At 44.1% G+C, this 16,686-nt stretch overlaps 1 protein-coding gene across 6 annotated transcripts in view; it reads left to right on the top strand.

Moving 5' to 3' along the window:
* CDC14A (cell division cycle 14A) overlaps nt 1-15,441 on the top strand; it is a 98,550-nt gene extending 83,109 nt beyond the window's left edge. For all 6 annotated transcript variants that reach the window (XM_083445188.1, XM_083445190.1, XM_083445186.1 and 3 more), the window contains one exon: nt 15,265-15,441. In XM_083445188.1, the coding sequence (XP_083301314.1) occupies nt 15,265-15,297 (33 nt within the window). In that variant the 3' untranslated portion in view covers nt 15,298-15,441. The remainder of the gene's footprint in view (nt 1-15,264) is intronic.
* Nucleotides 15,442-16,686: the final 1,245 nt, after the last annotated feature.

Genomic DNA, 16,686 nt, shown 5'->3' with positions numbered 1-16,686 from the left:
AAAACAGACATTTTGAGGCGTGGTGTGAGATCGCGGCCCTGAAAGTAGCGCTCTTTCGGGGAGAAATCTTGGGGTGAGATCATGGTGCCCCAAGTGGCCACCACGCTCTTGTGGGGATGGGAACGGGATGTCCCAGTTTTTCTGGGACACTTGCAAGGTATGAGCCTGTCCATCTAGTTTTCTTCAATGATTTCTGATAGGTCTGCACAAGTTATAAGACTCCTCCTCACCAAACCAAGCACACCTGACCAACCATGGATGGTGGCCCACACCAAGGTATCTAGAAGTCACCTTGCTTTGCTGCCTGTTGGGAATTGAAAAACAAACAAGCAAAAAACCAGGGGTGCTGTCATGCACCTAGAAGGTGCAGGCCAATCTATTTTATTTTCTTCTGTAGTTTTTTGACATAGCCATTGCTAGCAAATACTACCTGTGAGGCCCTAAATCTAAGCTCAGACTTTACCTTCATTAACCGGCAGAGAGCTGAGCTGAGAGCCAAACTATTTTTTTTAAATAGTATTTATTAGAAGTTTTATAGTTACAGAAAAAGAAAAAAAGAAAAGAAACAATAAAATTTTTTAACAAACAATACATCAAAAATAAAAAGAAAAACAGAAAAAACAATACATCAAAACAACAAGAAAAACAAAAACATTTAAAAACACATCCAATATTTCCTTATCTTTACCTTTCATTTACTTGTTTCATTGACCTCCTCACACCTCCCTTTTTTGTATTCTAGTTCAATTAGCTATTTCAGCAAATCCTTTCCATCTTTTTCCATTTTTTGTTCTTTATCTTAACACAATCTAACTTTAAATTTTCTACTTTGTCCCATTAACAATCAGTTTTTACTTAATTCTTTATAACATTTCTGCTAAAACCATATAACTTCATTCCAGCATTCTTCTAAAATTCATTAATTTTGCAGTATTTCTGTAAATATACTTTAAATTTTTTCCAATCTTCTTCCACCGACTCTTCTCCCTGGTCTCGGATTCTGCCAGTCATTTCCGCCAATTCCATGTAGTCCATCAGCTTCATCTGCCATTCTTCCCGGGTGGGTAAATCTTGTGTCTTCCAATACTTTGCAATGAGTATTCTTGCTGCTGTTGTGGCATACATAAAAAAAGTTCTGTCCTTCTTTGGCACCAATTGGCCGACCATGAGAGCCAAACTAAAAGTCCTTAAAAGTCTGGGGAAAGTATCTATGGGAAGATTAGGGTCACGTCTATGGCAATGGAGGAAAACTTTCATGTTTGTATTGTACGCTGCCCCTTACCAGGGCAAATAGCAGCTCCAGGGGGGTGGTTTTCTTCAGGAAAATGGTCCCCACAAAATTCTCCCAGCATTGTAGTCTCAGTCCTCATCAGGCCTTCCTGCCCCTGCTCTTTACAAAGATTGAGACTGGAGATTCAGTCAGTCATCTCCAACATCTCCTGTAGTTTTGAGTAGCCAAAACAAGCAGATTCCTACCTTATTTGGGAATATAACATTGCACTGGAAATCCCTGCAAAGATTAAAGTAACCAGAACAATGGCTGGACTTAAAAGAACAGGATTTAAAGTAGAAGAGATGGAAATCAGTAGGGATTTTCCCACTCAGAGTGGGAGAGATTAGTTTACAGGTCCCTGGGATTGAAGTTTAATGAGCTCCCATGGTCCCAGAAATTGTAAATAACGCCAGCAATGTTATCCTGTGGGGGATTTTTCAAACTGAGATCATCAACTCCTACATCTGGGATCCCAAATATGCCCCTGGGCACCATGGCGTTCTCAGACCATGGCATCTGTTGAAGCCCTATAGAAGGGGTCCCAAGGATTATCTATTCAACCCTCTGGAATGCTGGAATCTAGGCCAAAGCATTCATGTCAGATGGCCCTCCTTCTGTCTTGCACCCCCCCCCCTTTTTAAAAATGGCTTTGGATGTGGAGTTGTTTGTTGCTTGTTTTTGGCAGGATGTTGTCTGATTCCACCCACCAACCCTGTGCATTTTATTTTTATCGGCGTTCTGCCTGGGTTTGGGTTGAGGGGGAAACGTTCTGAACATTGCCATTGTCTCCCTGTTGGTGAAATGGGTATTTTGTGGTGCGCACAAGAGTTTCTTAGGGTTTTTTTCCTTCGATAAATATGTCCCTGGATCTGCAGAGGTCACAGACCCCTGCCTTCATTGAAAGCTAACGGTTCCAGGAAATGGCCACCAACCATGTATGCTCTGAACTTAAAGAGAATGAAATCTCTTTACAAAACCCTGTGCCAAAGAAGCCCTAATTTGGCAAGGCAGATTGACCTTGTGAACTAAGGATATTTCCGTGTGTGTGTGTGTGTGTGTGTGTATTTCTGCTAATCATAGTGAGGGATGTTAAGCAACACGCAGAACACTGAAGCCCTAATTTCCTGACTCCTGAACATCCTGCTTATTTCCCCCTTTGCTTTCAGCATAGTCTGAAAGCTGTCCCTAAGTAACTGAATCTCCTGATGTGGGAGGAAATAAAGTAGCCACACCTTGTCTTGCTCAGTCCTTGCCAACTCCCCCACTTGTTGTGCGACATGCCTGGAGCCTAGCCCTTGTGCAATGGGTCAGAGAGAGAGAAGGGCCTATATACTGCAACTGCTTTATCTCCTTTGGCCCCCAAAGGCAAAGAAGTGTCAAAAGATGTAAAGGGATAGCTGCATCCTCCAGCTTTGAATCCAGGCACCCTATCATAGAGTTGGGTCAATTGGTCCAACCTAGGGTTGCCATATTTCAAAAAGTGAAAGTCCGGACACAAAAGTTGTTGAGCTTTATTGGGCAAAGTTGCTGAGCTCTTTTTTGTTTTTGCTGGGGGGAGAAAAGTTGTTGAGCTTCTCTTCGTTTTGCCCAAAGTTGTTGAGCTTTCCCTCCCAAATCTAAACAAAACATTTTTGAGCTACCGTATTTTTCGCTGTATAAGATGCACATTTTCCCCTCCAAAAATTAAGGGGAAATGTGTGTGCGTCTTATGCAGCAAATACAGGCTCCTTGGCTTCAGCGATAGCAATGCGAAGCCTCCGAAGCGCAGAGGGAGCGCTCCCACCGCACTCTGGAGGCTTCGCGTTGCTTTCGCTGAAGCCTGGAGAGCGCACCGACCCCTCTCATTCTCCAGGCTTCAAGGATAGCCGCCTGAAGCCTCCAGAGTGCGACGGGAGCTCCTGCTGCGCTCCGGAGGCTTCGGGTTACTTTCGCTGAAGGGTAGGTGGCCCTTCAGCTAAGCGGGAGGAGAAATGGAAGGGGCTCTGTTTCTCCTGCCGCTTCGCTGAAGGGGCGCTGCACAGAGAGGGGGAGAAGTATTATTTTTCTTGTTCTCCCCCTCTAAAACAAGGTGCGTCCTATGGTCGGGTGCGTCATATAGAGCAAAAAATACAGCATTTTTAATGGGAAATCGCTGACATGGGCTGCTATACGTCCAGATTCCCACCTGGAAATGCTAACGATGGCAGAATCCTGGCTATGTCTGGGAAATTCTGGACGTATGGGAACCATAGTCCAACCCCCCTGCAATGCAAGAGTCTCAACTAAAGCATCCATGACAGATGTCCATCCAACCTCTGCTTAAAAACCTCCAATGAAGGAGAGTCCACCACCTCCCAAGGGAGACCGTTCCACTGTCAAACAGCTCTCGGCATCATCAAGTTCTTCCTAGTCTGCCCCATCCGCCCCTGGATCTCTTGGCATTTGAGTAGGCAGCACCTACAACAATACGTTCAGGACTTATTTTGCACCCAGCTGAATTTAGGGCAGAAACAGATGCACTATTATAATTATATTATAATTAGTTTCATAATTATATATTATATATTTTTATAGAAAAATTACTATTTTAATACAATTTATTGCTGTTGATGATGATGATTTTGTTGGGCCCCCAACAAAATATTAAAAACACAATAAAACATCAAACATTTAAAACTTTCCTATACAGGGAAATTGCAGCTTCCTCCCAGTTTGCGTTATATATGGCAGGTGTGCAGTTCAGCAAACTGCATGCTGGGAGCCCACCATCAGTTCTGACCCTTGCTGGCTCCTAACAATAAAACAATGAACAGGGTGGGGATGCGATGACGACTGCAATCGGCACAAGATAATATCACCAAAGCAACTATCTGTAAACAAACGATAACCGTCCATAAAACCAAATCGGTTTTATCTTAAACAATAGCAAACACAGTAAATAAAGAGTTTGCTTGTAATACACCGGTGGTTCAGTGCTCATTTCTTCCCTTTCAAAAATAGATTTTATCTTGAACAATTGCAAACGCAGTAATAAAGAATCCACATGTGATATACCAGTGGTTCAGTGCTTGGACGTCGTTCCGGTAATCCAACGTTTTGTCGCTAAAGATCTTAGTCATCGAGCTTTGTAGTAAATAATATACAAGAGAGACAGTATGTAAAGGACTTTAAGCAGGGGTATATCTGTCTCCATCTGCATGTTTCCATCGGGGGAAGCATAGAAAGAGGATGATGTCTTTCAGTTTGTTAAATCTGAAGGAGGCTGATGACTAAGCTCTTTAAGCGATGAAACGTCGGATTACCGGAACGACGTCCGAAATTCTTACTGAGTTTCTGTGAGAGGAGGGTGTTCTGGCATGTGGCGTTGCCACTCTTCTCCCCCATTCCAGGGGAGGGGAAGTCGAGTGGAAGGCCTTGCGGAAAGCCCCTTCTCTTGATGTCCCCTTCTCAAGTTTACAAGAGAGGGACACATTCCAGTTGTGGTGGAAGTGGTGGAGCGAACAGTGGAAGTGGGGAGGGGAGCAGTGGTGGGCCAGGGGAGCCATTCTCATTTTGCCTCAGGTGGCAAAACAAGATGGGCCACCACCGGTGGAGGGGGGTGGGTTGGGCTGGCGTCTCATTGGGAGCACTGCTCTGACCTTTGTAACCCTAAATGGCTGTGGCCCTGTATACCTGAAGGAGCATCTCTGAGGGTGGACCTTCTGACGGTTCCCTCACTGCAAGAAGTGAAGTTGCAGGGAACCAGGCAGAGGGCCTGCTCAGCAGTGGCACCCGCCCTGTGGAATGACCTCCCATCAAATGTCAAACAAATAACCAGTTATGCAACCTCTGTAGACATCTGAAGGTAGCCCTGTAGTGGGAAGTTTTTGATGTCTGATGTATCATGTGCTCTTTTATATTCTGTTAGAAGCCGTCCAGAGTGACTGGGGCAAACCAGTCAGATGGACAGAATACAACTTCTTCTTCTTCTTCTTCTTCTTCTTCTTCTTCTTCTTCTTCTTCTTCATCATCATCTTCTGTTGTTGTTGTTGTTGTTGTTGTTGTTGTTGTTGTTGTTGTTGTTGTTGTTGTTACTATTACTATTATTATTAGTCCCCTGATGTCTGGTGTCAGCCCAGACTGTGGCAAAATCCAATCTTCCTGGTGTTGTGTGATTCCTTTATTTAGTTCCTTCTCAGTGCAGAATATCTCGTCTTGCTGTATGCCAAGTTCTTATTTGACCCAAAGAGCAAGCTTCTATTTAAATTGTTGTCAACTAAGCACTTGAAAAAATAATGCAGAACTCATATCAGGCTAGGCTCGCCCGCTGTTCTCAAGCACCTTGGATCCTCTCCAAGATACTGCTGTGCAGAAGTTTGAGGAAGAGTTAATATTAAAAACAAAACAAAAAAGAAATGATATTTATAAACTATGCATTCTTATGCTATATGGCTCAAGTTGAATCTAGCATGGAGGCTGGAGGCACACAATTCCCTGAGCCTTGGACAAACAAGAGACGCTGCCAGCATTTAGTGATGAGGGATGCAAAGATTTCCTTGTTAAATCTGATACCTATTTCCAGGAAATAACATCGGTGCACACTCTGTCCTCCTCACTTCTTCCACAGTTGTTGCCACTCATAAAACAAGTTCCTTAACTGCTCCGACCTATAATAAAATATGGCTTACTGGCTATTTTCCCAGGTGCGTTAACTTTGGGTTTGTTTGTTTTTTAGGAAGTGCTTGTGCCACATGCAGTAGTGCTGACTTTGGATTCCCAAATTGTGGACTCAGCTATGCAGCTGCAAATATAATGTTTTAAGTGCATTATACAAATGTGGCACTAGATGGCGCTGGTGAACTAATGGCAAATTCCATATATATTTTAAAACTTTTTTTTAAAAAAAGCTTTTTTTCCCCAGCCTCTATCTTCAGACCTGAGCCCCTTCTCCTATCCTTCCCTGCTTCCCAGCCTTTAAAATTAGCAACTGCAGCAGTTTCCCCTAACCTGTGTGGGTTTATGGAGGGAGAGTGGAATGATTGCAAGCTGATCATGACATACAGCAGAACCAGCGTGGCAACAGCATGTCAGGGTTAGCCAACCCTGTGCCCCCCCAGTGTTGTTGGACTACAACTACCATCTGCCCCAGTCAGCATGGTCCGTTGTCAGGGATGATGGGAGTTGGAGTCAGTAGCTGAGGCCATGGTTGGGCTGTGTTGCTTAGTTGGCTGAGTCACTGCTGCGTAGCATGAGCCCGTGTGGCATAATGGTTCGAGTGTTGGACTGGGACCTGGGAGAGCTGGGTTCGAATCCCCACTCAGCCATGAAATGAAGCTCACCGGGTAACCTTGGGCCAGTCACCATCTCAACCTAACCTTCTGGAGCAGCTGTCCAAATGGAACTGAACTGAGTTTGGTGAGCCTTACTTCTCGGAAAGGGCACTGAAATATACTCGGAGTCGAGAGTGGATTTCATGCTCTTTATTCAGCTCATATTGGTGAGGAGGAATGGAAGTTCCCCCAAAATATCTGCTTTATATACATTATTTATACAATGGGCTGCACGTGATTGGCTAATTCCGGGATTCTCCTGTAGGCCAATCGGGTTGTGGATTCACTTCCACCTGGAGCTGGATTGGGTGGCTCCTGCGGACCAATCATACTGCTGCATTGTTCTAGGACCAATCAGATGTCTGCATTCTGAATCCTATTGTTCTAGGACCAATCAGACTGCTGCATTTTGGATCCTATTGAACTCAGTACATAACATGCACATAGGATTGTGGGAGAGAGGTGATGCTTGGCTTAACTCTTCTATCGAAACCAAAGCGCTTGGCTTCTCCTGGATCATGCGCTCAGCATCTAGAAACACCCTCTGCTGCCTGATTCTGGGGCGCATGTCTTCAGAGAGACACCCTTGAGGACCTCTCTGTAAACCTCCCATTTTATGGCTCCTCTGGGGTTTTTCCTTCTTCTTTCTATGAGTGAGCAATCTGGCAACTCATTCAGCTCCTGGGTTGGTTTATCAGCATTGCCAACACACCAAACGGCTGAGCTGATATAAGCAGCAGCAGCACACCAGCATGAGATTGCCCACCCAGATAGCTCAGTCGGTAGAGCGTGAGCACGACTTAACCTCAGGGTCGTGGGTTTGAGCCCCACACTGGGCAAAATATTTCTGCATCACAGGGGGGTTGGACTAGATGGCTCTTGTCGTCCCTTCCAACCCCACAATTCTATGATTTATGATGATCTATGTTCAGAGGCACTAGATGTTCAGAGCCAGGTGACCCCGCAAAACCCCAGAGCTCCAGTGTTTCCTGCATAATTCCTGCTGATGAATGTTTACTCAGCAGGCTGAAAAGAAAAGGAGGGAAAATCCCCTTTCTTTTCCCTTTCCTATTGTGTATCTGAAAACCTAACTGAGGCAAAAGTCCAAGCCTTAGCTCCACAGTGGGGGGCCTTTGGAGAAAGGGAGCGTTGCTAGCAGCAGACAGATCGGATCAAAATAAAAGCTGGTCACAGAAAGGCCTCAATAAACATTCAGTGGATTCAAATAAACGGTTCTGCAAAGGAGTTGAAATTTTCTTTCCCACTTTTAAAGATCAGGTTTACGCCTTCGCATTTCCTCTTTTTTACTAGGCTAGGGTATTTCCACGGCTTCATAGACCATTCAAAAAATATCTGTAAGTAACAGGAGCTTAAAAATATTTTGTATTAAGATGGCTACCAGCACAAAAGGCTGGGAAATTCCACTGTTCCTGTGTCTTGTTGATTTTGGGAGCACTGCCCAGCCCTGGATAGCATGACACCCAAAAAAACAATGCCGTTTAGACAATGTAAAAGAAATAAGCTACTATATGGGACTGAAAGTATGTTTACTAGGAGTGCCTGAATATTTTCATAGGCACACCTCACATTAAAATCACATTTATATCCCATTCTTCCTGCAAGGTTCCTCCATCCTCACATATATCACTGTTAAGTACCGTTGCCCTCAATGGAAGAATTAAGTGCATGTTTTAATATATTTCCCATTGAAATCATTGGAACGTTAAAGGTGCTTAGCTTGGATCGTGTCCATACTGAAAACGAAGCGTTCCATCATAATACAAACACGGCATGTTGTTTTCTGAACAGTTTGGCAAATGTTTTCTACTAACGGTGAAATAAAGAATGTCAGCGCACTGAGCCATAGGGCTTTTGCAAGTTGCAGCAGTTTATTTTCAGCTCTTTTCAGTTTATGCCATATGTTCTGGAAAGTATGCACTATGTACAAGGAAAGCCTAATGGTCCTAGGATTTCCTTCCTTGAAGGCAGCTGTACCAGAAAATAAATTATTCTACTGTTAAGGACAATGTTTTCCCCACTAACACTATGCATACAAACACATTTTTAAAAGTGAATTATCCCATTTTTATTAAGCCCTTCCACTAAAGGATGAGAGGAAAGTACACATATAGACCATTCCCCAATTTTATCTTTACAAGAGGTGGGTTATGAGAGAGTCAGTGAATTGCCAAAAACATAGAAACCGACTGTAGCCCTGGTCCAGCAAAAGGACACAGGAAGCTGATTTGTTCTGAGTCAGATCCACTATATTTTATTTTTAAATTCATATCCTGCCTTTCTTCTTAGACCAAGGCTCATATGTTTTCTTGACCATTATTCCTCACTGTCAGGTCTAAATTTACAGAGCCAGTTTGGAATCTGTTCTATGTACTATATAATAAGTGCAGTTCTAAGCATGTTTCCTCAGAAGTTTCCTCAAACTCAATAGGCTAGATATATATATATTAGCGTGTTTAGGATTACCGCCAGATTAATATTTGTGTTTCATAATTAGTTATCAGAGAGATTGTCTCTCTTTCTTTCGTGTATTTATTAAATTTAGATGCTCCATTTCCACGCATAACACCCTAGGCGGCTAACAGCATCATTTGACATGGTAAAATCAAAGCAAAAGAAATTTTAGAAAACACATTAATTTCCATCATTTATTTACAAGCTGTCTATGCTGCCCAAAAGCAAAAGTCGTTGCTTTGCAATGAAGGTTGGTACACAAGATGATTGACTGATAAATAAATAAATACATGCTCTCAGTGTGGCCGACAGGCAAAAGGAAACAAATCAGATAAATGGCTTAGGACCGCAGTACCTCAAGGACTGCCTCTCTCCACATGAACCGACCCAGATTCTTCCCTCATCATTTGAAGTCCTCCTTTGTGTGCCTCCTCCATGCGAGATCCGGAGGGTGGCAACACAAGAAAGGGTCTTTTCTGTGGTGGCTCCCTGTTTATGGAATGCTCTTCCCAGGAATGTTCAACTGGTGCCTTCATTGTACGTCTTTAGGCGCAATGCAAAAACGTTCCTCTTCAACCAGATCTTTGGCCGATTAACATCTGAAATCCTTTTAAATGTGTTGGGGAGCGGGATTATTAGTTTGCTTTTGTTCTTATATTTATTATGTGCTTTGTGTTTCTTTTATTGTATTTTTATGTTGTGAACCACCCTGAGATCTTTGGTTGAAGGGCAGTGTGCAAATTTAATAAATAATAATAAAGCCATACTCAAATCTAAGTCATTTGAGAGAGAGAGAGAGAATGGAGTATATCAAGCTTCCTCAAACTCGGCCCTCCAGATGTTTTGAAACTACAATTTCCATCATCACTGACCACTGGTCCTGCTAGCTAGGGATCATGGGAGTTGTAGGCCAAAAACCTCTGGAGGGCAGAGTTTGAAGAAGCCTGGTCTATAAGCTAGCATGGCTAGGAATCCTTAAATATTATTGCACACCACCTCAGTCTCCACAGTAGTACGAGATCCTGCCCTTTGGGGATGAGGCAAAGCGGAGACTGTGGTGTCTTTAGGATATATGGTTTATTTACGCATACAGTGGTACCCCGCAAGACGAATGCCTCGGAAGACGAAAAACTCGCTAGACGAAAGGGTTTTTCGTTTTCTGAGGTGCTTCGCAAGACGAATTTTCCTAAGGGCTTGCTTCGCTAGACGAAACAGCCCTGCCTCTCCTGTCATGGCGACGGTCGCACGCTCGCTTCCCCGCTCCTCCGGCTCCCTCCCACCTTCCGGCTGACGGCTCCTCCGGCTCCCTCCGACTTTCCGGCTGATGGCCGACCTTCCGGCTGCCTCGCGCCGCTGCCCACCGCCCTCGTGCGCTCCTCTCAGAGAGCCGCTGCCGCCAGCAGCCAGCGTTGCAGCCGGAGTCGCGCTCCTGAGCCCTTCATGGGAGTTGTAGGCCAAAAATATCTGGAGGGCCGAGGTTGAGTAAGCCTGGAGTATATAATAACAGTCAAAATTACTAAGCCTTCTTTTTCTTTCAAATTCAAACTGTGGTAATGTGATATGGTATCAACGTCTCCTCTCTCAAAGGTGCTTTTTTAAAAAAAATTCCACCCAAATCCTTGTTTTCAGCTCACATAGATTCCCCACCCCCATCTTAGCCTTTGTGACTAATATCACACATGACTCAGCCGCATTCTTCAAAGGCTATCTCTTCATGTTGCTGATCGGAGGCTCATGTACATTGAAATGAGTCAACTTCTAAACTTATGCCTGACTCCTTGAATGATTTCCCATTCAGTGGAGGAAGCTGGAGTTGGCCCGATTGCAAACCATAAATGAAAGAGAAAGGATTACGTGAAAGAGAAAGGAATCATTTTCATCTCTTGAGATAATGTGAAAAGTGTTGGTAGGAACATACTGGATGTGTCATTAGTGAATTACCGTATTTTTCGCTCTATAAGACGCACCAGACCACAAGACGCACCTAGTTTTTGGAGGAGGAAAACAAGAAAAAAAATATTCTGAATCTCAGAAGCCAGAACAGCAAGAGGGATCGCTGCGCAGTGAAAGCAGCGATCCCTCTTGCTGTTCTGGCTTCTGGGATAGCTGCACAACCTTCATTCGCTCCATAAGATGCACACACATTTCCCCTTACTTTTTAGGAGGGAAAAAGTGAGTCTTATAGAGCAAAAAATACGGTATGTAATTTAATGTTTGCATTTTGTGTAAATATCGTTTCGTGCAGTTATGGAATGAAATTTAAATAAGCGTTAAACAAAATTTAGGGACACGGGTGGCGCTGTGGGTAAAACCTCAGCGCCTAGGACTTGCCGATCGCATGGTTGGCAGTTCGAATCCCCGTGGTGGGGTGAGCTTCCGTCGTTCGGTCCCAGTTCCTGCCCACCTAGCAGTTCGAAAGCACCCTTAAGTGCAAGTAGATAAATAGGGACCGCTTACCAGCGGGAAGGTAAACGGCGTTCCGTGTGCTGTGCTGGCTCGCCAGATGCAGCTTGTCATGCTGGCCACGTGACCCGGAAGTGTCTGCGGACAGCGCTGGCTCCCGGCCTATAGAGTGAGATGAGCACACAACCCTAGAGTCGGACACGACTGGCCTGTATGGGCAGGGGTACCTTTACCTTTAAACAAAATTTAACAAAGAGAAATTCCAGATTCAGTTATTCTCCCTCTCTCATGAATAGCTCGGTTAGAACATGGTATTGATCACACCAAGGTTGTAGGTTTGATCTCCATAAGTGACAGCTGCATATTCCTGCATTGCAGGGAGCTTCCCAAACTTAGGTCTCCAGCTGTTTTTGGGCTACAACTCCCATTATCCCCAGCTAGCAGGATCAATAATTAGGGATGATGGGAACTATAGTACAAAAACAGCTGGAGGCCAAAGTTTGGGAAACCCTGGCTGATCCTCAGGGTCCGTTCCTATTCTGTGATTCTCTATTATTCTCATGAAATTAGAACCCAGGGCCAGTCAATAAAGCTGAATGTTAGAAGATCCAGGCGAGACAGAAAGGGAAGTCCTTCATAGATTTGCATAATTATACTATGGAGCTTTTGATTTCTTTTTACTTGCTTTTAGCTTTTCGTGATTTTATTGTTTGCTTTTATGTTTTTTTATATTCTTGTAAACCGCTGTGATATATGTTTTATGATGCACTGGTATATAAATATTTTTAGAAATCAATAATAAATAAATTGTTACTAGGAAGAGGTGTAAGCACCCTGCAAGCAGATCAGGACGAAGGCTTGTTGCCAAATAACTGCCCCCTAAACAAATCAGGGGACGCGGGTGGCGCTGTGGGTAAAACCTCAGTGCCTAGGACTTGCCGATCACATGGTCGGCGGTTCGAATCCCCGCGGCGGGGTGAGCTCCCGTCGTTCGGTCCCAGCTCCTGCCCACCTAGCAGTTCGAAAGCACCCCCGGGTGCAAGTAGATAAATAGGGACCGCTTACTGGCGGGAAGGTAAACGGTGTTTCCATGTGCTGCGCTGGTGCTGGCTCGCCAGAGCAGCTTCGTCACGCTGGCCACGTGACCCGGAAGTGTCTCCGGACAGCGCTGGACCCCGGCCTCTTAAGTGAGATGGGCGCACAACCCTAGAGTCGGACACGACTGGCCCGTATGGGCAGGGGTACCTTTACCTTTACCTTTAAACAAATCAGAATAAATTGCTCAATAACAGCTGGAGTGTAGGTCTAATGACAGTGTAAATTTTGTGCAGGCAGATCCAGTCGAATGCTGAATAAAACAGGTTATCCAGAGTGCTGTGTCCCTGCCTGCTGTGATAGGTGTCTTCTGTTCTAGAAAACCCAGGTGCTAATAAATGGTAAATCAGCAGTTTAACGAGAAGATCTTAACTAATTTGCCCCTTCCAATCAATAAGGAGGCTTTCAGTACTTCTGATAATTGAACCACAAACATTTAGGAAAAGATGAACCCCACCCCATATTAGGCAGCCGCCAGTCATGATCAGAAGTGAATGCAGTCTGTCCTCTATTGTTCAAGATCTGAGAGGTCAGCACAAGAATATTAAAGGTGACACAGATTTGTTTTTTGTAATGTTGCCAGGCTCTGGGTATTGGAAATACATGCTTTAAAAAAAGAACCATGCATCCTGTAAGATGAAAAGCTGCCCAGGAGAGTATCAGTAAATGTTGCAGCCCAGCCAAGAAATGACAGTCACTTGCGACAGCTTCCTTTTGGGAAATTTTAAACTGATAATTTCTTAGTATAAAAGAAAAAATAAACAAATGACAGCTCCAAATCCTGGGTGTTGTTAAGGAAGACAGAAACATTATCGCCAGGAGAATAAGCTGTGAGGGGTAAAATCTCCATTTTAGATTTCACTTCAGCGGCTAGCTCCCAACATGAGCCTCCCACATGCAATTCAGGATTAAAAATATGTAACACAGGGTTTTTAAAATAGGGTTTGCAAAGATTTACTGAGCTTGTGTGAGAGAGAATCATTGAAAAACAGCAACACTGTAACGGCACAATCCTGTGCAAATCTACTCAGAAGTAAGTCACATTGACATCAATAGGACTTGCTCCCAGGTAAGTGGGTATAGAATTGCAACCTAAGTATTATTCTGGTCTAATATACATGCACAGGAATAATGCAAGTACTTTATGGCAAATCTGCCACTGGTTGGGTTCATATCATATTTCAGAGATTTGCCCCCATCCTCCCCGTAAATAGCTTTTATATAATGTCAAAAGGGACGCGGGTGGCGCTGTGGGTAAAAGCCTCAGCGCCTAGGGCTTGCCGATCGTAAGGTCGGCGGTTTGAATCCCCGTGGCGGGGTGCGCTCCCGCTGTTCGGTCCCAGCGCCTGCCAACCTAGCAGTTCGAAAGCACTCTCGGGTGCAAGTAGATAAATAGGGACCGCTTACTAGCGGGAAGGTAAACGGCGTTTCCGTGTGCGGCTCTGGCTCGCCAGAGCAGCAATGTCACGCTGGCCATGTGACCCGGAAGTGTCCTCGGACAGCACTGGCCCCCGGCCTCTTTGAGTGAGATGGGCGCACAACCCTAGAGTCTGTCAAGCCTGGCCCGTACGGGCAGGGGTACCTTTACCTTTAATGTCAAAAGAGAATCCGCCTTTGTATTGTATTCCCCATCTTCCAAACTTGGCATGTTATTGACAGGGCCAGATTTAGGTTTGATGAGGCCCTAAGCTAAGTGGTCTAAACCACTGAGCCTCTTGGGCTTGCTGATCAGAAGGTCAGCAGTTTGAATCCCCGCGACGGGCTGAGCTCCTGTTGCTCAGTCCCTGCTCCTGCCAACCTAGCAGTTTGAAAGCATGTCAAAGTGCAAGTAGATAAATAGGTACTGCTCCGGCGGGAAGGTAAACAGCGTTTCCGTGCGCTGCTCTGGTTTTGCCAGAAGCGGCTTAGTCACGCTGGCCACATGACCCAGAAAAACTTTCTGCGGACAAACGCCGGCTCCCTCGGTGTGTAAAGCGAGATGACACCACAACCCAAGTCGTCTGCGACTGGACTTAACTATCAGGGGTCCTTTACCTTTACCTTTTAAGCTACTGAAGGTAAAGGGGCCCTTTATATGTCCAGCTGTTCTTTGTCAACAACAAGTTGTCACTGTTTTTTGTGTTGAATATATGCTATATGGTAATTAATGGACCTAATAGGTATCTAAAGCCATTTGCACATAACAAAATATGTATGGTACATCATAGGAGCCTACACAACACAAAACACTGTTGTTGTATGTAGGTTTTATTTTATTTGTTTTTGATCTTATACAGTGGTACCTCGGGTTACAGAAACTTCAGGTTACAGATGCTTCGGGTTACAGACTCTGCTAACCCAGAAATAGTACCTTGGGTTAAGAACTTTGCTTCAGGATGAGAACAGAAATTGCGGGGTGGCAGCAGGAGGCCCCATTAGCTAAAGTGGTACCTCAGGTTAAGAACAGTCCACCAGAACGAATTAAGTTCTTAATCTGAGGTACCACTGTATTTTGGAAATGTACATCCAGTTTTTTTTCCTTTAATTTTTTTGGGGGCCCCCAAGAGAGTGGGGCCCTAAGCTATAGCTTGTTTAGCTTATACATAAATCTGGCACTGGTTATTGACAGTAGGACATGCAAGTTGGGAGGAGGCAGAACACCTGCAGTTAGTGCATTATTTTGGCCATTGGTCCCATTTTATGTCCATTGTGTGTGCACAGGGCAATGATTACATCTTTTTCTCCCCACCTTAGGATGGTTGGAATGAAGAGTGCCACCCAACTTGAAAAGAATAATGGGACGCTGCCGAAGATTACAAGATGAGAGACAGTTCAGAAGAGAGGAGAGACTCGGACTGCTGCAGTTAGTGGGGACAGGAACCTGTACGAAAGCAGAAGACTAAATTTCATTAAATTAAATCTGAAAACAAACCTAGCACATTGAATTGGCTTCCTTTTAAATAACGGAGAGTCAGGCCGCAGTCCTGAATCTCATCAATTTACAGTGGTACCTCAGGTTACATATGCTTCAGGTTACAGACTCCGCTAACCCAGAAATAGTGCTTCAGGTGAAGAACTTTGCTTCAGGATAAGAACAGAAATCGTGCTCTGGCGGCGCGGCAGCAGCAGGAAGCCCCATTAGCTAAAGTGGTGCTTAAGGGTAAGAACAGTTTTAGGTTAAGAACGGACCTCCGGAACAAATTAAGTACTTAACCTGAGGTACCACTGTATCAGTGAGACTTGCTGCTGTGAACCCTTTCCCAGAACGTCATTTTTACAGTGAGTTTGTGGTGATTTGTTTGTGCTCATGATGGTATCTGAGGTGGATCTACAACCTTTTCTAACACTGCAGCTTGGGGGCAGACATACTGCTTCGTTTCCTATCAGTGCACGTCCCTAAACTTCACACTGAGATCCTTTAACTTTTCATACCACAAATGATCCCGTAATGCAGTAAGGATGATATGCCGAAGGTCCAGTATAAATCCACCTCTAATTCACTATTATTGCATCAGTGACGTGTTACAGAACACACCCACGAAATAAACGCCAGTCTGGGGGGCCTCCGAGAAGACATAAAGAAGATTACTCTGTAAAAGCATCAGTCAGTATAGCACTGCCTTGAACTGGCAGGGGGCACTAGAAGGTGGGCACTGGCGGAGGGTGGGACTCTTCCTTTTTAAAATAAAAAATATTTATGATTTTCAATTTTATACATTTCAATAATTTTACAATCATTTTTACATTTTGAAACTCCTTTCCCCCTCTTTCTGCGGTCCCTTAATTTTTTTTTTAATATTTTCTGAATATTCCAAATTAACTTAACTTACTCATTTATTCGTCTACTTTAAATATATAAACTTATAAAACTGCAGGTTATGGCAATCATCCTGCCAATGTTCTGTTTACAATTTGTTTGCAAATATTCAATAGACCATTTCCATTCTTTTATATAAAAAAAGTTTGTTATCTTGACTTCTTATTTTTCTGGTAAGTTTCACCATTTCTGCGTATTCTGTAAGTTTTTGTATCCATTCTTCTTTTGTCAGGACTTCTTTCCATTTTTTGGGCAAGTGTCATTCTTGCCATGGATGGAGCTCCTCCTGTCCCCTTTTGTTGGCATCCCTCTGTCTCAAGAGACAATGGAAGAGTGCACCGTTAGGGGGAAAAAATTAT

Source organism: Podarcis tiliguerta (assembly GCF_965153285.1).
Source record: "Podarcis tiliguerta genome assembly, chromosome: 6".
NCBI lineage: Eukaryota > Metazoa > Chordata > Lepidosauria > Squamata > Lacertidae > Podarcis > Podarcis tiliguerta.
Note: the sequence above shows the minus strand (reverse complement) of the source record. Positions and strands in the feature narration are given on the sequence as shown.